Source organism: Prionailurus viverrinus, chromosome C1 (assembly GCF_022837055.1).
Source record: "Prionailurus viverrinus isolate Anna chromosome C1, UM_Priviv_1.0, whole genome shotgun sequence".
In the NCBI taxonomy this organism is placed as follows: domain Eukaryota; kingdom Metazoa; phylum Chordata; class Mammalia; order Carnivora; family Felidae; genus Prionailurus; species Prionailurus viverrinus.
In genome coordinates, this window is record NC_062568.1 from 202,674,537 (window position 1) to 202,701,748 (window position 27,212).

Consider the following 27,212-nt stretch of genomic DNA (forward strand, 5'->3'; position numbering starts at 1 on the left):
GTCCTTCAACACTAAACATCTTAACAGTGGCAACCAGAAGTGAGTCAGTAACACTAATCTCTTCAGTAGGGGACCTTGTAACTTGTAATCTTCATTCATTAAAAAATACTCATTGGGGGGCGCCTGGGTGGCACAGTCGGTTAAGCGTCCGACTTCAGCCAGGTCACGATCTCGTGGTCTGTGAGTTCGAGCCCCGCGTCGGGCTCTGGGCTGATGGCTCAGAGCCTGGAGCCTGTTTCCGATTCTGTGTCTCCCTCTCTCTCTGCCCCTCCCCCGTTCATGCTCTGTCTCTCTCTGTCCCAAAAAATAAATAAATGTTGAAAAAAAAAATTAAAAAAAAAATACTCATTGGTAAGGTACCAGCTAATGTGCCAGGTGTTACAAAGATGAACATGACTTGGCCTCTTCTCTCAAGTAGTGTATCATGTAGTGGGAAGAAAGGAAGTTAAAATGAGATTTGGAAGCAGGTCATAGAGATGAAGTCTGTATAAGTGAACAGGACTTTTTAGTGACATCTGTTGAGATTAGAAAAATTTAAATGTCTCATCATAAATTGAAAGTTTTTGGAGGATATATATCTTACTTAAGAGCATTTACCCATTTCTTAGATGACATCTATGTAATTCACTTCTATGTTTTGGCAGTGGTGGTAAGTTTAAATTATGTTGGTAACGAAAGCTATAGTTGATTCTGACTAGTGAGTTTTCTCTTGGATGAAGTGTAAATTTCTAGAAAAGGATAGGACTTATTAAAATTAACTCAAGAAGAAACAAAACTCAAGTAGTCCTTTTACAAAGGAAATGGAATTGGGACAGAAAAATCTCAAAAAGAAAACCCTAGGCCTAAATAGATTTACAGGTGATTTCTGCCAAATATTCAAGAAGCAGATAATTCCCTGTTTTATAAAAGTAAACTCTTCCAGAGAATGGGGGAAAGAGGAACAGACTTCAAATCATTTAGTTTTTTTAATTTATTTTTTGACCCCAAATTATTTTATGAAACTAGCATATTTTTTGATTCTCAAACTGGAGATAGACAATAGAAGAAAGAAGAATTATAGGCCATGTCTCTCATGAACATAGATACAAAAATTCTAAACCAAACATTAGTAAACTGAATCCAGCATTGTAAAAAATAGAATAAATCATATTCCATTTTATCTCAGGAATGCAAGCTTGTTTTAACATTAGAAAATCAATTAGTAGGGGCACCTGACTGGCTGAGTCAGAAGAGCATGCAACTTGATCTTGGGTTGTGAGTTTGAGCCCTATGTTGGTGTAAAGAGTAAATAAATTTACTAATTAATTAATAAGCTAACTAACTTAAAAAAAAAAAAAAGAAAATGTAATTGACTTAAACGGACTAACAGGAAACCATACATTTTATTAATTGCAGCAAAAACAATTGATAAACTTTTAAAACCCATTTATGATTTTATTTTTTATTTTAATAAAAAAATTTTTTAATGTTTATTTATTTTTGAGAGACAGAGAGAGACAGAGCATGAGTAGGGGAGGGACGGAGAGAGAGGGAAACACAGAATCGGAAGCAGGCTCCAGGCTCTGAGCTGTCAGCACAGAGCCTGATGCGGGGCTCAAGCCCACAGATGGCGAGATCACGACCTGAGCCAAAGCCAGGCGCTCAACTGACTGAGCCACCCAGGCACCCCTATGATTTTAAAATAAAGTAAAATTGGGGTGCCTGGTTGGCTCAGTTGGAAGAGCATGCAACTCTTAATCTCGGTGTCATGAGTTCAAGCCCCATGCTGGGTGTAGAGATTACTTATAAATAAATAAACTTTAAAAAACTAAATTAAATTAAAATCACTTGTTACATACACTGCAGATGGGAGTGTGCGTCGGAATAATGACTTTAGAAGACAATTTGGCATTACCTAGGGGAGATGCACACACTTGTACCTACACTCTGCAATTTCACTCCTAAATATGTAGTCTAAGTTCATTTATTTATTTATTTTTTTGAGAGAGACAGTATGTTCACGAGAGTGGGAGAGGGGCAGGGAGAGAGGGAGAGAGAATCTCAAGCAGGTTCCATGCTGTCAGCATAGAGCCTGATGTGGGGCCTGACCTGAGCTGAAACCAAGAGTCAGACACTTAACCAACTGAGCCACTCAGACACCCCTCCTAAATATGTATTCTAGAGCATTGTTTTCAACCTATGGTTTGCAGCCCATTAGTAAGAATGAAGGCAATTTAATACCATTTGACCAACAATTTTCTTAAGTGTTAAATAGAACAGAAAATGTCAGTGTACCTCATTGTTAGGGTATTACTTTTGAAAAACTTATTCCCAATTATTTATCTGTAGGTGTAGGTGGACAGATTTATGAGGTAGAATGTGTTTTCTTATTTTGTTTGCTGTCAAGAAAGTTTGGAGGCCACTCCTAATCTACACAAACTAAAAAATGCTCATTATTTCATAAGAGCAAACATTGGAGACCTTGATTTCTTTCAGAATGGATAAATTGAGATGTATTCATGCAACAGTTTTCCGCTGTGTTGAAAATGAACTACAACTACATCCATCAACTAAATATATTGCTTAGGAATAAATTTTTATGTGATATCCTTATGTGGCAAAACTATAAAGAAAGGTAAGAGAGTGATAGAGAAAATAGCATAGTGATTACTTACAGTTGAGTCAGAGGTAGATGGTAATGAGGGGGGCGTACAGAGGCTTTCTAAATGTCCTGGTGATGTCATATTTCCTAACTTGGATGTGGCTACGAAGTGGTTCATTTTATTATTTTTAAAATTGTGTATCTATGTCTATGAAGTTTTTTTAATTGTGGTAAAATATACATAAATTTTACTATTTTAATCATTTTAAGTGTGCAGTTAAGTGGCATTGAATATGTTCACATTGTTGCCCATCACCACTATCCATCCCCGCATGTTTTCATCTTCCTTGACTGAACCTCCATACCCATTAAATAATAACTCTCTGTTCTCCCTCCCCTCCCTGCTGGCAGCCACCATTCTGCGTTGTATCTGGATGTACTAACTACTTTAGGTACTGCATATAAGTGGAATCCTGCGGTATGTCTGGCTTGGTTCCATGTTGTAGCAGGTGTAAGAATTTCATTCCTCTTTAAGGTAAAGAATATTCCATTGTGTGTATATGCTAGATTTGACTTATAATTTATCAGCTGATAGACATTTGGGTTGTTTCCACCTTTAGCTATTGTGAACAACGCTGCTGTGAACATGAGCGTACAAATACCTGTTTCAGTCCCTCCTTTCAGTTCTTTTGGGTATATACTCAGAAATGAGATTATAGAATGTGGTAATTATGATTAATTTTTTGAGGAACTACCATACTGTTTCCCACAGTGGCTACACCTCTATACAGTTTTGTATGTATGATATTTTTGGCTGTTAAAAGTTAATTTTAAAAAGGTAAAGACTCCATCTTTCCCTCCTCAGAGATTATGTCTTAAATTTGATGTGTGTTTTTCTAGATAATTTTTCTGTGTTTATGGGGTACTACATGGATTTTATGTTTATTCATTTGTTGTTGAACTGGCTGTGAAAGAGTTGTTGGGTGCTTCGTTAAAGATAAAAATGATGGGGGGGCGCCTGTGTGACTCAGTCGGTTAAGCGTCCCTATTTTGGCTCAGGTCATGATCTCATGGTTTGTGCGTTCGAGCCCTGCATCAGGCTCTGTACTGACAGCTCAGAGCCTGGAGCCTGCTTTGGAATCTGTGTCTCCCTCTCTCTCTGCCCCTCCCCCACTCATGCGCGCTCTTTCTCTCTTTCTCTCTCAAAGATAAACATTAAAAAAAAAAAAAGATAAAAATGACTGAGATCCACTGACCCCTCCACTGTGTGCCCCGGAGATTTTGATATGGTTGGTTTGAGTGATCAGGAATCTGAATTTTAATAGTTTTCAAGGGATTCTGATGGGCAGCCACTGATTTATTCCTTTTTTTTTTTTTTTTTAAGTTTTCTTTAAAGGTCATTCTTTTTTTTTTTTTTTAAAGTTTATTTATTTATCTTGAGAGAGAGAACACATGTATGAGCAGAGAGGGGCAGAGAGACCAGGAGAGAGAGAATTCTAAGCAGGCTTCTTGCTGTCTTCCTGGAGCCTGGAGCCCGACTCAGGGCTCAATCCCATGAACCATGAGATCATGACCTGAGCTATAACCAAGAGTTACGCTTAACTGACTGAGCCACCCAGGTGCCCCTTAAGTTTTTATTTATTTTTTTAGTAATCTCTACACTTAACATGGGATTCAAACTCACAACCCTGAGATCAAGTCGCATGCTTTTCCAACTGAGCCAGACAGGTGCCCCTGATTTATTCTTTAACATAAATGGTATTATGCATTTTTTGCATAATAGTTTGTCTTGGAGATCTCTTCATGTCAGTATATGCTGAAATACCCATATTTTTAAAAACTGGTGTTCTAGTTCTGTAATTTAGATTCAGCATAATTTATCTAGCCATTCTATTAATGGGCATTTAGGTAATCGCAAGTTTTTGTCATTACAAAGAAGATACAAAAGACCTCTTGTGCATACATCTTTGGGCACGTGTATGGATGTTTGTGTTGGAAAGATACCTGGAAATTAAAATTTGCTAAGTCAAAATTTGCTAAGTCAAATTAAAAATTAATAAACATTGTAGGGGTAGGGGCACCTGGGTGGCTCAGTGGGTTAAGCATCTGACTTCAGCTCAGGTCATGATCTCACAGTCCGTGAGTTTGAGCCCCGCATTGGGCTCTGTGCTGACAGCTCAGAGTCTGGAGCCTGCTTCAGGTTCTGTGTCTCCCTCGCTCTCTGCCCTTCCCCCACTCACACTCTGTCTCTCAAAAATGAATAAACATTAAAACAAATTTTAATTGACAAATATTATTAAATCCAATACATTCTTGAACTTGTTTTTTTTCTGTTTATTATCTTAATGTTTATTTTTGAGAGAGAGAGCAGGAGTGGGGGAGGCACAGAAAGAGAGAGGGAGACACAATCTGAAGCAGGCTCCAGGCTTTGGGCTGTCAGCACAGAGCCCTACACAGGGCTTGAACCCACAAACTGTGAGATCATGACCTGAGCCAAAGTCAGACACTTACTCAGTCACCCAGGTGTCCCTGTGTTTATTTATTTTGAGAGAGAGAGAGTGCACTCACATAAGTAAGCAGGCAGGGGAGGGGCAGAGAAAGAGGGAGAGAGAGAGAATCCCAAGCGGGCTCCGTGCTGTCAGCGCAGAGCCCAATTCAGGGCTCGATCTCATGAAGCATGAGATCATGACTTGAGCCAGGATCAAGAGTTGGACGCTTAACCAACTGAGCCACCCAGGTACCCCAGACTTTTTTCTTCTTGTGTATGAATTTCTTCTTCTGAAGGAAGTATTTATACAAATATTTACCTGTATAAAGTAAAATGAATTTGATTTAGAAAAATTTCTCCTTCCATTGAAATAGATCTGCAATGGATGAGTGAACCAGAAAGGTGTTAGCCTTTCTTAAAACTGAAGCCATGAGGTGGTGATTGCTTTAGTCAATCTTTAACCCAGGAGAGACTTCTGTTTTCTTTATTATTTCAGACTTTCTACTGGATCTTGAAGAGTTTTCTAGCTTATATAATTTTGGAATGAAGTTTAGACTTGTGGTTTGTTTGTTTGTTTTTTTAAGTAGCACAAATAGCATCTTGTGTGAGAACCTGGTGCTTAAAACTTTAGTTTCTATGAAAAATTTTGAAACTCTGGTTTGACTGTAATACTCCCAATAACAGTAATAAAATGTGACTAATATACTCAATTACAGTTTAAAAGAAGAAAAAGTGCTATAGTTAAATCTTAATAAAAATATAGACCTTAAAAAATATATAGACTTTAAGAATTTAGTGGAGAAAACACAAGAGTGAAAGTATTGTAAATGCAAAACCTTGTAAATTAAAAAACATTATTAAAAAAGCCAACTAAAGAAAAGAACAGCTAAGATATTTTTAAAAGAAATCAGGTTGCATTTATCTTTTATGTATTCTTGCCAGTAGCCATCGTTGTCTCTGATTTAGTATCATTAGGGAATGGTTTCCCAGTATACTGGGAAGAGCTAGTTTTGTTAAAAATAACAACCTAGAAGAAATGGATAAGTTCCTAGAAACATGTTACCTACCAAAACTGAAGCAGGAAGAAATAGAAAAATTTGAACAGACCAATTACCAGCAATGAAATTGAACCAGTAATCAAAAAAACCCCAACAAACCAAAGTCCAGAACCAGGCAGCTTCACAGGTGAATTCTACTAAACATTTAAAGAAGAATTAATAGCTATTCTTCTCAAACTATTCCAAAAAAAAAAAAGAAAAAAAAAGGAAGAGGAAGGGAAACTTCCAAATGCATTGTATGAGGCCAGCCTTATCCTGATACCAAAACCAGTGTCTTAAAGACACTGTAAGAAAAGAGAACGAGAGGCCAATATCTCTGATGAACATAGATGCAAAAATCCTCAACAAAATACTAGTAAACCAAGTCCAACAATATATTAAATCATTCAGCACAGTCAAATGGGATTTATTCCTGGCATGCAAGGGTGGTTTGATACTTGCAAATCAATCACTATGATACATCACATCTGTAAGACAAAGGATGGGACGCCTGGGTGGCGCAGTTGGTTGTCTGACTTCAGCTGGGGTCGTGATCTCGTGGTTTATGGGTTTGGGCCCCACTTGGGCTTGCTGCTGTTAGCTTAGAGCCTGCTTTGGATCCTGTCCCTCTCTCTCTCCCTCCCCAACTCATGCTCTCTCTGTCAAAAACAAATAAAAACATTTTTTAAAAAAAGAGAAAGGATAAAAACCATATGATCATTTCAATAGATACAGAAAAACCATTTGACAAAGTACAACATCCACTCGTGAAGAAAACCCTCAATAAAGTAGATTCAGAGGGAGCATAAAGTCCATATATGAAAAACTCACAGCTAGTACCTTCAGTGGGGAGAACTGAGAGCTTTTCACCTGAGGTCAGGAATAAGACAAAGATGTCCACTCTTACCACTTTTATTCAATATAGTACTGGAAGTCGTAGCCATAACAGTCAGACAACAAAAAGAAATAAAGTGTGTCCAAATTGGTTAGGAAGAAGTAAAACTCTTACTTTGCAGATGACATGATACTATAATTATAAAGCTGTAGTAATCAAAACAGTATGGTACTGGTACAAAAATAGACACATAGATCAATAGAATAGAATAAAAAACTCAGAAATAAACCCACAATTATATGGTTAATTAATCTTTGACAAAGGAGGGAAGAGTATTACGATGGGAAAAAAATAGTCTCTTCAAAGATGCTGGGAAAACTGTACAACTACATGCAAAAGAATGAAACTGGACTACTTTCTTACACCATACACAAGAGTAAAGTCAAAATGGATCAAGGATCTAAATGTGAGACCTGAAATCATAAAAATTCTTGGAACAGGCAGCAGTTTCTCTGACATCAGCCACAGCAACAGCTTTCTAGATAGATCTCTTTGGGCAAGGGAAACAAAAGCAAAAATAAACTATAAAAAAGCTTCCGCACAGCAAAGGAAACAGTCATCAAAACTAAAACTCGTCATCAAAACTACAGAATGGGAAAAGATATTTGCAAATGACATATCTGATAAACGGTTAGTATCCAAAATATATAAAGAACTGATACAACTCAACACCTCAAAACCAAATAACCCAATTAAAAAATGGGCAAAAGACATGAACAGACATGTCTCCAAAGAAGACATACAAACAGCCAACAGACTCATGAAAAGATGTTAAACATCATTCACCATCAGGGAAATACAAATCAAAACTACAATGAGATATCACCTCACACCTGTGAGATTGGTCAACGCAAAAACACAAGAAACAACAAGTGTTAGGGTGGATATGAAGAAAAAGGAACTTTCTTGCACTTTTGGTGGGAATGTAAACCAGTGCAACCACTGTGGAAAATGGTATGGAGTTGCCTCAAAAAATTAAAAACAGAACTATCATGTGATCCAGTAATTTCACTACTGGATATTTCCCCAGAAAATACAAGAACACTAATTCAAAGGGATACACACACTGTGTGTTTATTGAAGCATTGTTTTTTTTTTTAATTTAATGTTTATTTATTTGAGAGAGAGTATGCACGCATGAGCAGGGAAGGGGCAGAGAGAGAGGGAGACAGAGGATCCGAAGCAAGCTCTGTGCTGACAGCAGAGAGCCTGACCACGAGATCATGACCTGAGCTGAAGTTGGACACTTAACCGACTGAGCCACTCAGGCGCCAGTTTATGGAAGCAGCCCATGTGTCTGTCAGTAGATGAATGGATAAAGAACCAACACACGCATGCACGCGCGCGCGCGCACACACACACACACACACTGGAATGTTATTCAGCCATTTGAAACCATTTGAAATGAAATCTTGCCATTTGAAACAACATGGGTGGAGCTGGAGAGTATAATGCTAAGTGAAATAACCCAGAGGAAGACAAATACCGTGTGATTTCACTAAAGTGCAACTTAAGAAATAAAACAAATGAGTGAAGGAAAAGAGAGACAAACCAAGAAACAGACTCTTAACCTATAAAGAACAGATGGTTACCACAGGGGAGGTGGGGTGGGGGTGAAATAGGAGATGGGGATTGAAGTGTACACTTAACCATGATGAACACTGAGTAATGTATAGAATTGTTGAATCACTATACTGTACATCTGAAACTAATAGAACAGTGTGGGTTAATTATAATGGAATTAAAATAAGAAAATAAGGGCACCTGGTTGGCTCAGTCAGTTGAGCATCTGACTTTGGCTCAGGTCATGATCTCTCAGTTCGTGGGTTCGAGCCCTGTGTCAGGCTCTGTGCTGACAGCTCAGAGCCTGGAGCCTGCTTCAGATTCTGTGTGTGTCTTTCTCTCTGCCCCACCTCCGCTCCCCTCCCCCCCCCCCCCGCCCCGCTCTTTCTCTCTCTCTCAAAAAAAAAAAAACATTAAGAAAATTTTTTTAACAAAATTTTTAAATTCAGATTATATAACATTTTAATTGTAGGATTTTTTTCCCCACAAAGCAAAGTGTTAAAGTTTCCCCCACAAACCACAATAGTGGTTCCCAAAAATAGTCATCCACACTTACTATCTTGAGGGTGTGTGCGTAAGTGTGTATATGTGTGTATGGTTTCCTTTCTTGGAAGGGAAACCTGTTATTCAAACACTGTGATCTTCCACCTTGTTCAGGTTTTTAAATGTCCTTTCGTGAAACTATAGTAGATGGCAGGATTTGTGTATACGGTGTTTCTTTCCCCCTTGTCCTTATTTGGGAAAATAAAAATTTGTTGACCCTATATCAGTCCAAAAAAAATTGCTGATCTATGAAATTCAGAAGTCTGGGAACCACTGTGAAAGAATCTTTCCGCAAAAGGCTAAGAGAACCCTGGCATGCAGTGGTTTTTGTGCAGTCCTCTCTTGGCAGAGGGAAGGTGCCTGATACTGTATGTTTTTAATTGAAGACTAAAAATTCCCACTTATTCAGGCCCGTTTTTTACTCTCTGCTCTCTGGTTTTGTTAGTCTTTAGCCATCTGAACTCTGATTTTATTGCTTTTTATCTTTTCGATATGGTTTGTTTCTTTCATGAGAATATGTAGGAATTAACATTTAGGTTTTGTTTTTGACTCAAGAATCAATTCATAAAGTTGTGTTTGTTCATTCAGCAGCCTTTTGTTGAGGGCTTGCCTGTGTGGATGCAGAAAACAATTTTCTATCCTGCCCTAAGGGGAGAGTAGGAGGCAGGCAGACAACTGCAGTGTAGTAATTTCTAGTACTGCAGGCACGTATGCTGTATTGTGGGAGTCATAGCATGTAGAGAGAGGTATGTATGTTCTGAGCATTTCCCATAGCCTGATACAGTCAACTTTGAGTTAATACAGGTTACTACTGTTACAGTATGGTTATTTGCTCCTTTTGCATTTTTCTTATTTTTTTAATTTTTATTTATTTTGAGAAAAAGAGAGAGGCAGAGAGAGAATCCCAAGCTGACTCCATGCTGTCGGTGCAGAGCCCAACACAGGGTTTGGTCCCACAAACTGCGAGATCATGACCTGAGCCGAGATCAAGAGTTGGACTCCCAACTGAGCCACCCAGATGCCCCCATTTTTCTTAATGTCTTAAATAATTATTTTTCAGAGGGAAAGAATTTCCAAACCCAGAATAAGGCACCTTTTAAAAAAATGTTTATTTATTTATTTTGAGAGAGAGAGGGAGAGAATGCGAGTGGGGGAGGGGCAGAGCAAGAGGGAGACAGAATCCCAAGCAGGCCCTGACTGTCTGTGCAGACAGAGCCTGACTTGGGGCTTGATCCATGAGCTGTGAGATCATGACCTGAGCCAAAATCAAGAGTCAGACGCTTAACCGACTGAGCCATCCAGGATGCCCCAGAATAAGGCACCCTTTTAATGTACCTTTTTTCTCCTCTAACTCCTCTCTGATTTATACTGTACTTCAAATGAAAACCTATTGTTTAAATTGTTATATGTTAAATTATTACAATCCAAATTATTCTATACTTTGTAAATTACTACTGTCTTTTAAAATCTAAAGATTAAAAAAAATCTAATAATTCAAGCTCTCACACAATACAAATTTGCATGTTAAAGTTCTGTTATACTCTTTCTACCAAATGAAACATTTTGCTGAACCTAGAATATATGGTTCCTCCATATGGAATTTTCAGAACCTAGAGTATTTCCATTCATGATATGAAACCAGCACATTTTTCTTGACCGTTTATACTTAGTAATAACAAATCCTTTAGCTTCTACATACGAATATGGAGAACTGCCTGAGAACTGGTCCATTTCTGTCATAAAGTGCTTTCATTTAATATCAGCCATTGTGAAGAATAGAAGTATACTAAGTAGGTAGTTTGGCAAAATACTTTATTTCTCTATTTCATTGAAGAGAGAGTCTTCATTAGATAACACATTGATGAGTTAGCCACTTAAGAAAATTACTGCACCTGATATCTCTTTTAGGTTTGGAGTGCTTTACGGAAACAGCTCTCTGAAGTTGCTTGTCAAAATAGCTCACAGTTTGCTAATAGCAACAGTCGTTATGCCGAATTGTTCTATTTCTAGACTTTGTCACAACATTGACTGTCAGGAACTAAGGAGTTTCCAGATTATGAGCTTCTGTTAATGTGGATAAAATAGTAAGTAGTGTGTACAAGTGGTAAAACACCCATCAAGTAAGAGATAGTTTTTACCTTTGTCCTAAAGGTAGTTGTGGAAAGTAGCAAAGCATATCATTTCAAGGGATAGTAACTTGAAGATCTTTATCCCTCCACCTTCCCCCATTTCATTCTCCGAAATCCTGCCTATTCTTCAAAGTTGAAATGCTTGCCTTTGTGTAATTTCCTGCTCAGACTAGTTGGAAACCATCTCCTCCTTACCTGAACTGCTAAAGCTTCTTGTTTCATACCACAGGTCTGTCCTGTGTTGCTCTTCTTTATTTAGGTGCCGTTAGTTCTTACCGTGTTAATCCCCTTGAGAGGAAAGAGTGGCATCTCTCTCTCTCTCTCTCTTTTTTTTAAATTCTCATGGGATGTAAGCACAGTATTTTCTTCTTTTATTTTTAAAGTTTATTTATTTTGTGAGAGAGGGAGAGAGTGCTTGTACAGAGGTGGGGGGTAGAGAGAGGGAGGGAGAGATAGCAGGCTCCATGCTGTCAGCGCTGAGCCGACTGGGGGCTTGAACTCATGAATCATGAGATAATGACCTGAGCCGAAATCAAGAGTCAGATGCTTATCCGACTGAGCCACCAGGCACCCCACACAGAATTTTCATGTATAGCAAATGTCTCATTGATACTTGTTGAACGCATGAAAGTATAAATTTTTATTTTCCCATTTTCTTTTTTTTTTTTTTAACTTTATTTTTTTTTGCTTAGTTTTGAGAGAGCAAGCAGGGGAGGGACAGAGAGAGAGGGAGACAGAATCCCAAGCAGGCTCCATGCTGTCAATGCAGAGCCCAATGCGGGTCTCACAAATCGTGAGATCATGATCTAAGCCGAAATCAGAAGTTGGACACTTAACCAACTGAGCCACCCAGGCACCCTCCCCATTTTCCCATTTTCTATAACTCTTTCATTTGACTTAGTACAATGATAATGTATGTTATTAATAAGAAGGCCTTGTTATCTTAGATTGAATCATTTTGTGGTGTTCTATAAATCTTCACTTAACAGTATTTTATATTTTTAAGAGTAGAATTTAATACCTTTTAGTTCATGTTAGTACTGCTAAGGTGGGTAACTTCATGAGTTCATATCGATATCCAGAAGCCTCAGAAGCCCTCATGTTGAGGGAGACTGGGGTGCTTTTCCATTCAATTCAGCCACATGATTTTCAGTTAAGTCTCAGTGCTTTATTTTACTGTCAGTAAGAGGTTCCCTTATTGAATTTTTGAAAAGCTTTTTGAAATTGTGAAGAATAATCTCGATTGCATTTTAAATGTTTGTTTTTGAGAGAGTAAGAGAGAGAGAGCGAGAGATAGAGAGCATGCACACGACGGGGAGAGGCAGAGGAGAGAATCTCAAGCAGGCTCCAGTCTGTCAGTGCTGGACTGAGCCGCCCAAGGGCCCCAATCTTGATTGCATTTTAAATCTTCAGGTTCCTTTTAGGTAGGTGAAGTGTATTTTGATTTCCGTAAAGACATGTTTACTCCAAAAGGATTGTCAGATGTCTAATGTACAGCAACCAAGGCATAGTTAATCAAATATTGTACTAGGATCTGATAATAACTTTTACATGGATAACGAAGTAGTTTTGTTCCCATCCTGAATTTCTGTGAATTGATTTTAACTCTTTCCAAGTTAATCACTTTCCTCCAAGGAGTTCAGAGTAGTTTGTTGATATCTGCTACCTTTATAGAATCTTCATATTGGTAGGGAATTTCCATTACTTACGGGTAAAGAGGTTTTCCCACGTTGTTATGTGTGACTTACCCTGGATCACACAGCATTATATAGGCAGACTCTCCATCTCAAAATCTTAACCTTAGTTTATACTTCAGAAGGGTAAGGTATTTGGATCTTTTTTTTTTTTTTTTTTTTTGTAAATAAACTCTACACCCAATGCGGGGCTTGACCCTGCCATCGAGAGTCACATGCTCTATTGCCTGAGCCTGCCAGGTGCCCCAAGGCATTTGGATTTTTGAAAGTGATTTGTATTCAGTTGGATGTGGTCTGGTAGTATACTGTATATAGTATAGTATAGTAGTGATACTACTGGGCCAAATAAATGGTTTCTCTAGTACCACCCATCTTGACCTAGCCAAGGGTCATTGGGTCTGGCTCAGGAGTCCGGCAGCAGACTCACAGGCCAGTATACACCTTAAAAGGCCAAAATTCAAGGGACCAGAGAGAGATGTCCATTCTGACCAATAAAATACCTTGACAGCAGCCCGTAACATGTAAGGGTAGGGTCTGCTACTCCTGGATGTACTGACGATGTAATTTCGATTATAAAATAACAGAAAGTCAGCACAAGGGTGTTGTGAGTCCTTGTGCTAATTTGAATGTCTAGTGCTAGCGAGACAAGATGGCCAGGCAAATGGTCTCTGCCCTCAAGAAGCTCAGATTCCAGTAAACCGACTTCGTTTGATGTTTGTCCCCAAAACTTGGGGAAACTAAGAAGGCTTCACACAAACGTGAAGGGTATGGAAGATTTTTTTTTTTAAAGACTTCATGATCTCGGAGTTGGTTTGAGCCCTATGTTGGGTCTAGAGATTACTTAAAAAAAAAAAAAAAAAAATATATATATATATCTTTAAAAAATAAATAAATAAAGACTCCATGAAAACCGTGGCACCTGGCTGTCTCAGTCTGTAGAGCATGCAAGTCTTGAGTTCGAGTCCCACTTGGGTGTAGAGATTACTTTGAAAATAAAATCTTTAAAACATTTTTTTTTCTTCTTCGTTTTTATTTATTTTTGGGACAGAGAGAGACAGAGCATGAACGGGGGGAGGGGCAAAGAGAGAGGGAGACACAGAATCGGAAACAGGCTCCAGGCTCTGAGCCATCAGCCCAGAGCCTGACGCGGGGCTCGAACTCACGGACCGCGAGATCGAAAAATAAAATCTTAAAAAATAATAAATACTTCATGAAAACCACATTCGGTGAGTTAACAACAATTGCATGTGAAATGTTTTATAGGGCTTCTTTTGGCATGAAAAAAACTGTTTCAAAATGCCTCCATATCCTGTGGGAATGTGAGTGATGATTTCATTACCTAATCATGGAAGTGAAAATGAGGGACCGTGCAAATTGGTGCTGGAAGTGTAATTACAAGGAATTACATCTGAGCCCATCCCTGTGTGTTCTCACTGGCATTTGTGCTCAAGGCCAAGTTCGCAAACATGCCCCCAGGAGCATCGGGTTTGGTGCTTTTATGGACAGTAAAATGGTTGAATGGTGAGAGTTACTTAAAACTGGGCATTACAAAAGTTTGCATCCCTTTATGTAGGCTTACTAAAGGGAGTAAGAAGTTGTTTTATTGAGCCAAACAAATTTATTTTGCTTGGGGGAAAAATAGTATTATACAAATAACCTTTTGCAGTCTTCATTGATTCAGTTTGTTCTGAAGCAGAACCTAGACTCAGTCTGTCGAGTTGTTGAGTAAAGAACAACTATATTTGAGATCCTATGTTTAATTCAAATGTGAGAGATGCAGCCAAACTTAAGGAATCTGTTTCTTTGGACTCTTTTCCTTGGTGAATTCCAGAGCTGAGTGGGAGTTAAAAATATGAGAAAGTCAATAAATTAGGGAAGATAGCCAGTGAGAGGTGAGAAATGATAACTTGTAGAGGGGAGAAAAAGAGGGAATACGGGAAGTAATTTTTTTCCAGTAGTAAAAGGTATCTTTTTATCCCCCAGAAAAAAAAATTTTAATTTTTGTTTTATATTGTACCCCAAACTGTACTCTTTTGGGTAGGTGTTGGACCTGGAAATGGAAAGGCCTCCTCTAGCAAGTTAAGCATGTGGAAGAACCACTCACCCAAAGTGGGGAGCAACCATCTAGGATCCTTTATGTGCTATGGTAACAGTAAACCTACAGTAAACACTCCTTCCCTGCTGCAGGGGAGTGGAAGACATTGCCACCACCTTCTTCTGCCGCTGCCCCAACGAGGGGGGGGATTTCGGCTGCCCCACTGTGTGTATAGCTCGCCACCAGTCCTTCACCATCAGCAGGACTCCAGCAGCCACTCTGCCAGGATACATTGTCTTATCATGAGCTAATTTGATAGATGAGTTTCTTGGAAGCAGTTTCATGACTTGATTCATGTTTTCATTTTCCTTAATGTGATCATCCTTCCATTTTTTAAGATGTACTCAATTTCCTGTATGATTTATAGGAGTGGCAAGGTGAGGTGGGAAGCTTCCCTTCTTTGCTTTCCTTGTCCCCCTCACCTTTGGGAACATTTCAGATCTTTGTTCATTTTGTTTTTTTTTGTTTTTTAAAGATTTTATTGGGGGTGCGTGCCTGGGCAGCTCAGTTAGTTGAGTGTGCGTCTATTGATCTTAGCTCAGGTCATAGTCCTGGGTCGTGAGATCGAGCCCCATGACAGGCTCCACGCCCGCTTAAGATTCTCTCTCCCTCTCTCTCTCTCTCTCTCTCTCTCCCCCTCTCCCTCTGCCCCCTCCCCTGCCCTATCTCTCTTTTTATTTTTTTTTATTTTTATTTTTTTTCAACGTTTATTTCTTTTTGGCACAGAGAGAGAGAGAGAGAGAGAGAGCATGAACGGGGGAGGGGCAGAGAGAGAGGGAGACACAGAATCGGAAACAGGCTCCAGGCTCTGAGCCATCAGCCCAGAGCCTGATGCGGGGCTCGAACTCACAGACTGCGAGATCGTGACCTGGCTGAAGTCGGACACTTAACCGACTGCGCCACCCAGGCGCCCCCTATCTCTCTTTTTAAAAAATTATAAGAAAAAGAGGATTTTATTTTTTTAAGTAATCTCTGTAACCAATGTGGGGCTCAAACTCACAACCCTGAGATCAAGTGTAGCATGCCCTGCTGACTGAGCCAGCCAGGTGCCCCTGGAACATTTCAGATCTTTCTCAAAACCCCAAGTGTATTTCAGAATCACTCTTCTTTTCCCATTATTTTTTCTTCTTTACATCAGTGCTAGAGGCAATGCTGGAAATTTGTAAGGTGAATGGCATAGTGAATGGTCTGGGTAGGTATGTGTGGTCAAGGGGAATAGGTGTATTAGAAAATAAGAAAACAAACTCAGATGTCCTTTCAAGAAAAGACTTCCTGCCCATCTGTAAGGAGTGTAACTGAAGAAAGCTGTTAGTCTCTTCAGGGTCAGCCTCAGCTTTGGAGCAGCCCCCCAGCCAGTGGCTGAGCAGAGCAATGACAGATATGCTGCATTCTGGAGCCTTCTAAATGGCCACCTTGTTCCAGGCGTTGTCAGATCTGCATCACACTCTGCTCCCCCCGCACAGTCCTGCTTCCTTCTTTTTTCTTCTCACAAGACTCCCCATGAAACATTTTTTCATTCCGAATTTTGTTTTTTTAGCATTTGCTTCCTGGGTAATATAACCTGTGACACACTTCTTACATAAATCACCCGAGTTTCCTGCCTCTGCATGTATATTTCAACATGTTGTGCTCTTTCTAGAAAATTTAAGGAATAGAGAAATTAAAACTCAATCATAATGATTTTTTTTTATTTATTAAAATTTTTTTTTTAACGTTTATTTATTTTCGAGACAGAGAAAGATAGAGCATGAACGGGGGAGGGTCAGAGAGAGAGGGAGACACAGAATCCGAAACAGGCTCCAGGCTCAGAGCTGTCAGCACAGAGCCCGACGCGGGGCTCGAACTCACGGACCGCGAGATCATGACCTGAGCCGAAGTCAGCCGCCCAACCGACTGAGCCACCCAGGCGCCCCCATAATGATTTTTTTAAATACCTTCACAAGAGGTAACTTGATAATGGCTTATTTTGATAAACTTTAGAGAAGTGCATTAAACATTAAGTGCTCATCTTGGTGAATTTATCACAAACTGAACATACCCGTATAACATTACCCAATCAGGAAACAACTTCACCAGCACCCCTGTGGCACTCACTTTGAAGAGCATGAATTAATTTTACCTGGTTTTGAATCTGATATAAGTGTGGCCATGTAGTATGCACTCTTCTGTCTTTGGTTCAGTGTTGTGTTTGAGAGAGTTACCTGTGTGGGTGTCTTGCAGAAGTTCCATTGTGTGAATGGACCACAATTTATCTGTAACATTGTTGATGGGCATATATATTATTTCTGGTTTCTTACTCCCTAGATCTGTTTTGATGTTTTCTAATACAAATGTTGCCTAGTATTTGGTATTTTAGCTGGGTAAGCCTATTCTTGGAACGTTTATTATCCTTGTAAGTGAATTGTCTTATGTAAGAAGACTTTGTAAGAAAAACTTTTCTTAATCCACGTCCTCAGAATGTTCTTACTACTCTTTATAGGACCCTCAGTTAGTTTTTCCTTTGAAGTCTGAGGTCTTGAATCATGTTACTGGCCAAGGGAGTTTAGATGCTGTTCCTTTTGCTGTCTGCCAGTCAGATGCTTGCCTTAGAGGAGCTGTTACGGAACAACTTTCGTGTTTTATGGTTATGCCAGAACTCGGCTGTCATTCTGATTTACAGTGGAGAGAAAAAATATAATCAGAAGCTTTTAGGGGTGCCTGGGTGGCTCAGTTGGTTGAGTGTCTTACTCTTGGTTTCACCTTAAGTCATGATCCTGGGATCGAGTCCCACATTGGCTCCCACTGACAGTGTGCAGACTACTTGGGATTCTTTCTCCCTCTCTCTCTGCCCATCCTGCATGCATTCTGTCTCTCAAATAAGTAAGCCTCAAAAAATAATAATAATAATAAAGAAGCCTTTAGGGATTTGTTAGATATTTGGGATGGGCTTGGTATTTGAGCTCTACCTGTTAAATTAAGGTGGCTCTCAACTAGTGTGGGAAAGTGCTGGAGAACAGATTTCACACCGAGGGTCTAAAAAATATCATTTGCAGCTTGGATGCATGTGCCTGAGTTATTTCAGAGCTTCTGACAGTGTATACTGATGTTTGTTCATTTCCCACTATAGCTGTTGAGTGGAATGTCATGGCCAGCTCCTCGGACAGTGAAGATGACAGTTTCATGGCTGTGGACCAAGAAGAAACTGTGCTGGAAGGGACAATGGAGCAAGATGAGGAGCCCCACCCAGTACTGGAGGTTGAAGAGACCAGACATAATAGGCCCATGTCTGAGCTGCCAGAAGAGGTTTTGGAGTATATCCTGTCCTTTCTTTCACCATACCAGGAACACAAAACTGCAGCCCTTGTCTGCAAACAGTGGTATCGACTTATCAAAGGTACTGTGCAAAGTGGAAGGCTTATTTATCTATTTAAATTTGTTTTAATGGTTTATTTTTAAGGTCCCAGTTTCGTTTTCTCCTTTCTCCCTTAAATTTATTGTGGTTCTAAAATTTAGTGTTAGACAATTAACTGTACATTTTCCTTTTCTCTTAATTCTGGTTAGTTTTAGGAACAGCTTGGGTTTTGTAGTATTGAATCCAACTTGCAGTTTTAAAATGTGGATTCTTTTTTTGCATATTCTTAGAGTTGGTCTGGTAAATTGTGTTGTTCTTGAACAGACGAAGTAGGGATAGATGTGGGATAACAGTACAGCTAATGTTAATATACCTCTTACCATTGTCAGCCACTGTTGTGACTGCTTTACTATCCTCACAGAAAACTCTGAACAGGTGAAGAAACAAGAGTGTGAGAGGCGCAGTTAAGTAACTTACCCAAAGTCACACGGGTATCACGGGGGATCGAAGATCCACATTCAGGCAGTCTGGCTTTAGTGTCCGTGTTCTTTAAGAGGATATCATTTTGTTTCTTAAAGTAGCTAATTGTGGCAAATATGGGATTGTGCAAGTATTTACTGCTTTATTTTATCTCTAAGTGATAAAGGCTCTATGCATATCTTTTACTTAAAAAAAAATTTTTTTTTTTTAATGTTTATTTTCGAGAGAGAGAGACAGACAGAATGTGAGTGAGGAAGGGGCAGAGAGAGAGGGAGACACAGCATCTGAAGTAGGCTCCAGGGTCTGAGTTGTCAGCACAGAGCCTGACAAGGGGCTCGAATTCATGGACCGCAAGATCATGACCCAAGCTGAAGTCGGATGCTTAGCCAACTGAGCCACTCAGACGTCCCTCTTTTACTTTTAAAAATGAGTTTCTCCTCTTCTTCTCCCATTTTTCTCTCTTTTTTTTTAACGTTTATTTATTTTTGAGAGAGAGAGAGAGAAAGAGAGAATCTGAAGCAGGCTCTGTGCTGACAGCAGAGATGCAGGGCTCAAACTCACGAACCATGAGATTATGACCTGAACTGAAGGTAGATGCTTAACCAACTGAGCCACCCAGGCACCCCTTCTTTTGTTTTTTTTTTTCAATGTTTATTTATTTTGAGAGGGAGAGAGAGAGAGAACACACGAGTGAGCATGAATTGGGGAGGGTCAGAGGGAGAAAGAGAATCCCAAGCAGGCTCCTCACTGTCAGTCTACAGATCCCTACTCAGGGCTTGATCCCAAGAACCGTGACCTGAGCCAAAATCAAGAGCCAGCAGCTTAACAGACTGAGCCACCCACACACCCGTCTTCCATTTTCTAATCAAGTTTTCAACTTTAGCTAAATGTTGTACTTACCAGGGGTGGTGTATTTTTAATTTAATAGATAGCAGTTATTTTTTTTTACATTTACAGTTTTACATTTACAGTACATTTTAACTGGAAAGGGCCCATTTTTGAATGAAGACCAAGCCAGCTGAATAAACTTTGATCAAGCAGTTTGTTCCTTCCTAGTGGGAACAGGCAGTCAGAAATATGACAGGAAAAAACCTTTAGATCAGAATCAGTCTTAAAAATCATTTCCTTTCATCAGGGTGGTTCTCATGGGGCATGGGGTCATTGTCAATTGCTCAGAACCCAACCTAGAAGGCTAAGGACCAGGTGTGTTGAAACTGTTTGCTGGGTCCTGTGCTCATCTGCTTACAACTGGTAATGCTTGCTTTCTCTTTGCAGATTTAATGGACCCTTCAGTAGAGATTGAATGCTTACCCTGTGAAAATAGATGATTTCACCTCTAAAATAGAGGTGGAAGAATCACAGATGAGGGGCTATGAACTAATCAAAGTTACGAGTTTATTCTTGGTTTTATATGGCATTCTTACTGTTTTGATATGTATGTATGTGTGTGTGTGTGTGTGTGTATGTGTATATATATATATATATATATATACATATATATATATATAAAACACATGCACATAGATATGTGCATATGTATGTATATATACATATGTATGTATATGCACATACATATATGTATACATACATACATATATACATATACATACATTTATACACGCACACACACTTTTTTATTTTAAAGAGGGAGGAACCCTAACCTAGCACTCACAGTCTTAGATTTTCTGGGAGAAGGAAGTCACTGCCAGGATAGCTTCTTCTTTCCCCCTCTCTATCATTATGTATCTGTCCCTTATTCATTACTGCCTTACCTCAATTCAACATTTTCAAATCTGTTACTTTCTTCATCAGAGTATAGTTGGCACTGTAGTCACACATTAAAGATGACTATCTTTTAATATTCCAGTTCTTAACTGTGAGTTCAGCCAAAGGATAGTAATCATCATTGGAAAACATTTTTAAATACTGTGATCCTGCTTAAGGATCCACTAAGGTGACATGAATTAAAAAATGATACATTCTTTCAAAGTGTAACATAAATTATTGTACTCTTCATTCAAAATGTTGCTCTTTGAAATAAGGTAGTCATTTCATGTGTTAAAAACATAGATTGTTCCAGAAACCTGAAGCTCTCACCTTTTAAAAAACAAAGACTTTTATTTTTCTTTCTTTCTTAAGAGAGCTCAAGCTAGGAAGGGGCAGAGAGAGGGAGACAAAGGCTCCAAAGATCCTAGCAGGCTCCATGCTGACAGCAGAGAGCCCAAAGCAGGGCTTGAAATCATGAGCCGTGAGATCATGGCCTGAGCCCAAGTCAGACGTTCGCCTGACTGAGCCACCCAGGCGCCCCCTTAGACTTTATTTTTTAGAGCGGTTTTAGATTCACAGCAAAATTGAGCAGAAAGGTCAGACATTTCCTGTTTTCCCACATCCACAACCTCCCCTACTATCAACATACCCCGGTGCATTTGTTGCAGTTGACAGACCTGCATGGACACATCATCATCACCCGAAGTCCAGAGTTTACATTGGGGTGCACATTCTGTGGGTTTGAACAAATGTGTAATGATATGTATCCACCATTATAGTACAAGCGCTCACTTTTTTTTTTTTTATTTAAAAAAAATTTTTTTTTTTCAACGTTTATTTATTTTTGGGACAGAGAGAGACAGAGCATGAACGGGGGAGGGGCAGAGAGAGAGGGAGACACAGAATCGGAAACAGGCTCCAGGCTCTGAGCCATCAGCCCAGAGCCTGACGCGGGGCTCGAACTCCCGGACTGCGAGATCGTGACCTGGCTGAAGTCGGACGCTTAACCGACTGCGCCACCCAGGCGCCCCAAGCGCTCACTTTTTAAAACAGCTTTCCTTAGTTGTAAATTCATCATTTCATAATTCAGTGTAAGCTAATTATTGTCTCCTCGTTTATTAAGATAGAATATGCTTGGTTCCCATGGTCTAACCATAGGCATTTATGAACACCTGTTTTTTATATTCCAGACGCTGTTTTACCGTGCTCTTTCTCTCAAAGCTAAATTACCCCCAGTCCCTTTGCTTTCTTTAGACAATTCCAATTATTTAAATTAATTTAATTTTAATTTTATTTTTAAGCTTATTTATTTATTTTGAGAGAGTCAGAGAAAAAGTGTGAGTGGGGGAGGTGGGGAGAGAATCCCAAGCAGGCTTTGTGTTGTCAGCATGGAGCCTGACTGGGGCTCTGTCTCACAAACCACAATATCATGACCTGAGCCAAAAGCAAGAGTTGGATGCTTAACTGACTAAGCCACCTAGGCACCCCAGTTATTTACTCATTTTTTTTTTTTCAACGTTTATTTATTTTTGGGACAGAGAGAGACAGAGCATGAACAGGGGAGGGGCAGAGAGAGAGGGAGACACAGAATCGGAAACAGGCTCCAGGCTCTGAGCCATCAGCCCAGAGCCCGACGCGGGGCTCGAACTCACGGACCGCGAGGTCGTGACCTGGCTGAAGTCGGACGCTTAACCGACTGCGCCACCCAGGCGCCCCTATTTACTCATTTTTAAAGTAACCTTTATGCCTATCGTGGGGCTCAAACTTACGTCTCTGAGATCAAGGGTCGCGTGCTCTGCTGACTGAGCCGGCCAGGTGCCTCTACCAATTATTTTAATTTGTTGCTTTAAGATATGACATAAAGGGGAGCAGAGTTATAGTGTGAGCTGATTTTGTAACCTTGACCTTTGTAACACTTAGCCACCCCGAGCCTTTGTAAAGTGAAAGGATTGGATCTTCTACTTTCGAAATTCTGTTTCTTACTTTGAATGAAAAATAAGAAACTTAGGTTTTATAGAAGTTATGTGACAGCTAATAGATGCAGTTTTAATAATTTGGTTGAAAAGTGAAGTATCCAGGCTGAAGCATTTGTTATTTTTGTCTTTAGGTGTAGCCCACCAGTGTTATCATGGTTTCATAAAGGCTGTCCAGGAAGGAAACATTCAATGGGAGAGTCGGACTTACCCTTATCCTGGAACCCCGATCACTCAACGGTTCTCACACAGTAAGTATTTACTGTGAGAGTAGATGCCATCCTGCCCGTGGTCATATTTCCAAAAATTCCTCTGGAGGCATGTATTTTGTTTGACTTTTTAATGAGGACTTATATTAACTTTAGAATCAGGGAAGAGTGTGAGCCTAAGTACAGCATAGGCACCTTGGTATAATTTTATATTTGAATTTTTCTAGTATCTCTGCCCCAAAGAGGTCAAGGTGTTATCGTAGACTTGAACATTGATATCAAGTAAGAGGATATCAAAGAAGTACAGGAAGGTATTTCCAAGATCCTGCTTAGGGAGTAGCCAGAGTTTAACACTAAGAGTTAAAATAATTCTTTATTTTAACATAGTATATGTTTAGCCAACACTGAATTTGGCTGGGATCACACAAAGATTTTGAACACGAAGGGTATTAATTTTAACATGTCAATTTAGGGGCGCCTGGGTGGCACAGTCGGTTAAGCGTCCGACTTCAGCCAGGTCACGACCTCGCGGTCCGTGAGTTCGAGCCCCGCGTCGGGCTCTGGGCTGATGGCTCGGAGCCTGGAGCCTGTTTCCGATTCTGTGTCTCCCTCTCTCTCTGCCCCTCCCCCGTTCATGCTCTGTCTCTGTCCCAAAAATAAATAAACGTTGAAAAAAAAAAAGTCAATTTAAATAGTAAAATTATAAATGCTCTGGTAAATAAGACACAATTTAGAGTTTTTATTTTTATTTAAATTTTTTTAATGTTTGTTTATTTTTGAGAGAGAGAGAGAGAGAGAGCGAGCACGTGAGCAGGGAAGGGGCAGAGAGAGAGGGAGACACAGAATCCGAAGCAGGCTCTAGGCTCTGAGCTGTCAGCACAGAGCCTGAGGTGGGGCTTGAACTCACGAACCACGAGATCATGACCTGAGCCGAAGTCAGATGCTTAACCGACTGAGCCACCCAGGTGCCCCTAAGTTAGAGTTTTTAGATTATTCTAGAATTAACTCTCCATTTGAATTTGATTTTTGTAGACACCATTTTATTCTATTAGTGATTCATACCTTCATCAAAATGAGATTAAGATGTGGTATATCTTAGGCCAGTACAGGTATATTAATAATGGTTCTCCATAAAGAAAGCTCGTGGCAGTGTGGTGGGGGTGAGGGAGCTCTAAATACTTTCTCATAATTACAGCTTTAATTATATTACTTCCCAGTTCAGAAACCTTCAGTGCCTGTTGCTTACAAGATAAAAGCTAAACTTAGTCTTATATTCAGAGCCCTCTTTAATTTGACCTGTGTTCAGATTTACCACATCATCTCCCAGCTTTGCCCAAGAGCTCTCCTCTTTCAAGCTGTCACATTGCCATGCTGGATTCTTCCTCCCTGGAGTGTTTGTATCCACTTAGCTAAAGCCTGCCTTTCCTTGAAGACTCCATTGAAGTTCTGGCTCCTTCGTGAAACCTCTCAACTCTTTAGCTCATAGAAAATATTTTCCTGTTCTGAGCCTATGTTGTTGTCTGAAATACTGATTTTGATACTTTCTGATACTCTTTTTTTTTTTTTAATTTTTAATGTTTATTTTTGAGAGAGAGCACGAGTGGGGGAGGGGCAAAGAGAGGGGCAAACTCATGAACGGTGAGATCATGACCCGAGCCGAAGTCGGATGCTTAACCGACTGAGCCACCCAGGTGCCCCAACTTTTTGATACTCTTGAATATTACTACTAATTTTGAACTCTTTTGTGTTATTCAGGTTTTAATTTTAATTCCAGTATAGTTAATGTACAGTGTTATATTACTTCCAGGTGTCCAGTGTAGTGATTCAGTACTTCTGTACAATACTCAGTGCTTATCATGATAACTGTGGATATTTGGAACTCTTGAGGGAAGGAGAGTGTATTGGTTATTCATGTTGTTTAAAAAACTTAGCAGCTTAAAACATTTATTATCCCACAGAGTTCCCAAGGGTCAGGAATCTGGGAGTGGTTAGCTAGGAGGTTCTGGCTCAGTGTCTTTGATGAGGTTGCAGCCAGTCTGTCAGGGCTGTAGTCACCTGAAGGCTTGACTGGGGCCCAGGCGGGCTGCTTCCAGGTTCACACAAGTAACTGTTCACAGGAGGCTTCTGTTCCTTAGGACTTGGACCTCTGGGGGCACTTGGGTGGTTCAGTCGGTTAGGCATCCAACGTTGGCTCTAGTCACGATCTTGCAGTTCATGGGTTTGAGCCCCGCGTCGGGCTCTGTGCCGACAGCTCAGAGCCTGGAGCCTGTTTCAGATTCTGTGTCTCCCTCTCTCTCTGTCCCTACCCTGTTCATGCTTGCGCGCTCTCTCTCTCTCTCTCTCTCTCTCTCTCTCTCATAAATAAACATAAAAAAAAAGGACTTGGGCCTCTTTGTGGAGCTGCTCATGACTTGGTAGCTGGCTACCCACAGAATGAAAGAATGAATGATTGGGGAGAGAGAGAGAGAGAGAGAGGGAGGGAGGGAGGGAGGGAGAGAGAGAGAGACACCAAGATAGAAGCTGTAGTGTCTTTTACAACCTAATCTCTGAAATGAACCTCTTTCCTGATCCGTTCTATTGGTCACACAGATATTGACCAGCAGGGTAAATACCAGGCCGTGAGGACCTTTGGAGGCCATCTTGGAGGCTGGCTGTCCCAAACCGTGTGTTGTATTCTCATTTCCAAAGGAGAATTCAGTACATAACTATAATTTATCATTGTCTTGGAACTGGATCTAAATAGATCAAAGGAGCAGGCCAGATTGTTGCCGTGTTCTCCGTTCTCTCCAGGAGCCGTTTTACTTTTGCTGTCGTAACCCCCCTAGGGCAGTGGGTCTCAAAGTGTGATTCCTAGGCCTCTGGGGAAGAGGGCAATCTGTGAGACCCTTTTGGGGGTCTGTGAAGTCAGAACTGGTTTTCTTTGTTTTAATGCCCCTGCCTTGAGTTTTGCACAGGCTGTAACAGTTTTACTCTGCATTGCTTTTGTACCATTAGTGCAAATGTCAACAGAGTGGAAAAGGCCATTAACAGCAACTACTGAAAAACAAAAAACGTAAACAGGGCACCTGAATGGCTCAGCCCATTGAGCGTCTCTTGATTTCAGCTCAGGTTGTGATCTCATAGTTCGTGAGATAGAGCCCCAAATTGGGCTCTGCGGTGACAGCATGAAGCCTGCTTGGGTTTCTCTGTCTCTCTCTGTGCCTCGCCTGTTCACACTGACTTGCTCTCTCTTTCAAAAAAAAATTTTTTTTTAATGTTTATTTATTTTTGACAGAAAGAGACAGAGCATGAGTGGGGGAGGGGCAGAGAGAGAGGGAGACACAGAATCCGAAGCAGGCTCCAGGCTGTGAGCTGTCGGCACAGAGCCCGACGCAAGGCTGAGGCTGGAACCGTGAGATCATGACCTGAGCCGAAGTCGGACGCTCAACCGACTGAGCCACCCAGGTGCCCACTTGCTCTCTCTTTCAAATTAAATAAATAAACATTAAAAACAGAAACAGGGGCCACTGTCGGTTAAGCATCTGACTTTGGCTCTGATCATGATCTCATGGTTCATGGGTCCAAGCTCCACATCCAGCTCTGTGCTGCCAGTTCAGAGCCTGGATCCTGCTTCGGATTCTGTGTCTCCCTTTCTCTCTCCTCCCACCCCCCCCCACCCCCCACTCTATCTCTCAAAAGATGAATAAATGTTAAAAAGCAAGCAAACAAACAAAAAACAAAGCCCAGGCTACTGTTACTACTACCGGTACTTCCTTCTCTTCCTCTCTCCCTTCCTTCCTCCTCCTCCTCCCCCCCCCTTTCTCTTCCTCTCCTTCTTACTACAAAAATAGTTTTTGAAAGGGACTTGAATGTTTTCAGGAATCCACACTTCAATACTTAATTCATTTAAGACTATAAATGAATCCTTGTCAAGCATATGTAATGAGGGGCACCTGGGTGGCTTAGTCACTTTTAGCTCAAGTCATGATCTCATGGGTTTGTGAGTTTGAGCCCCTAGATCTAGCTCTGTGCTGTCAACTCAGAGCCTGGAGCCTGCATCAGATTGTGTCTCCTCTCTCTGCCCCTCCCCCACTCATTCTCTGTCTCTGTGTCTCTGTCTCTCCCTCCCTCTCAAAAATAAATAAACATTAACAAAAAAAAATTTTAAAGGATATGTAATGAAATTACAGGAGAATCCATGTTAGATCCAGTATTTGTTGTTGAGGGAGGGTTAACTTCAGTTACTGACAAGTAATTGGAATGAGAGGCAGAGACAGAGTTTCTAAAGACTGTTTTAAGATGGTTTTTGGAAACAAGTATTTTTAAGAACCCTAAGTGAGGGAAATGTTGTGAGTCTGGATAAAGTAGAAACCAAGCTGGGAAGTATTCAGGGGTGAGTAATTATCACAGGACAGACAATTTAGCTTTCTAATGAGAGAAGAAAAAAA

At 40.3% G+C, this 27,212-nt stretch overlaps 1 protein-coding gene across 1 annotated transcript in view; it reads left to right on the forward strand.

Moving 5' to 3' along the window:
- The window catches only part of FBXO42 (F-box protein 42), a 95,744-nt gene that overhangs the window by 30,895 nt on the left and 37,637 nt on the right, over nucleotides 1-27,212 (forward strand). Inside the window, exons 2-3 of the mRNA XM_047871312.1 lie at nucleotides 18,132-18,398; nucleotides 22,711-22,827. Of these exons, the coding sequence (XP_047727268.1) occupies nucleotides 18,149-18,398; nucleotides 22,711-22,827 (367 nt within the window). The 5' untranslated portion in view covers nucleotides 18,132-18,148. The remainder of the gene's footprint in view (nucleotides 1-18,131; nucleotides 18,399-22,710; nucleotides 22,828-27,212) is intronic.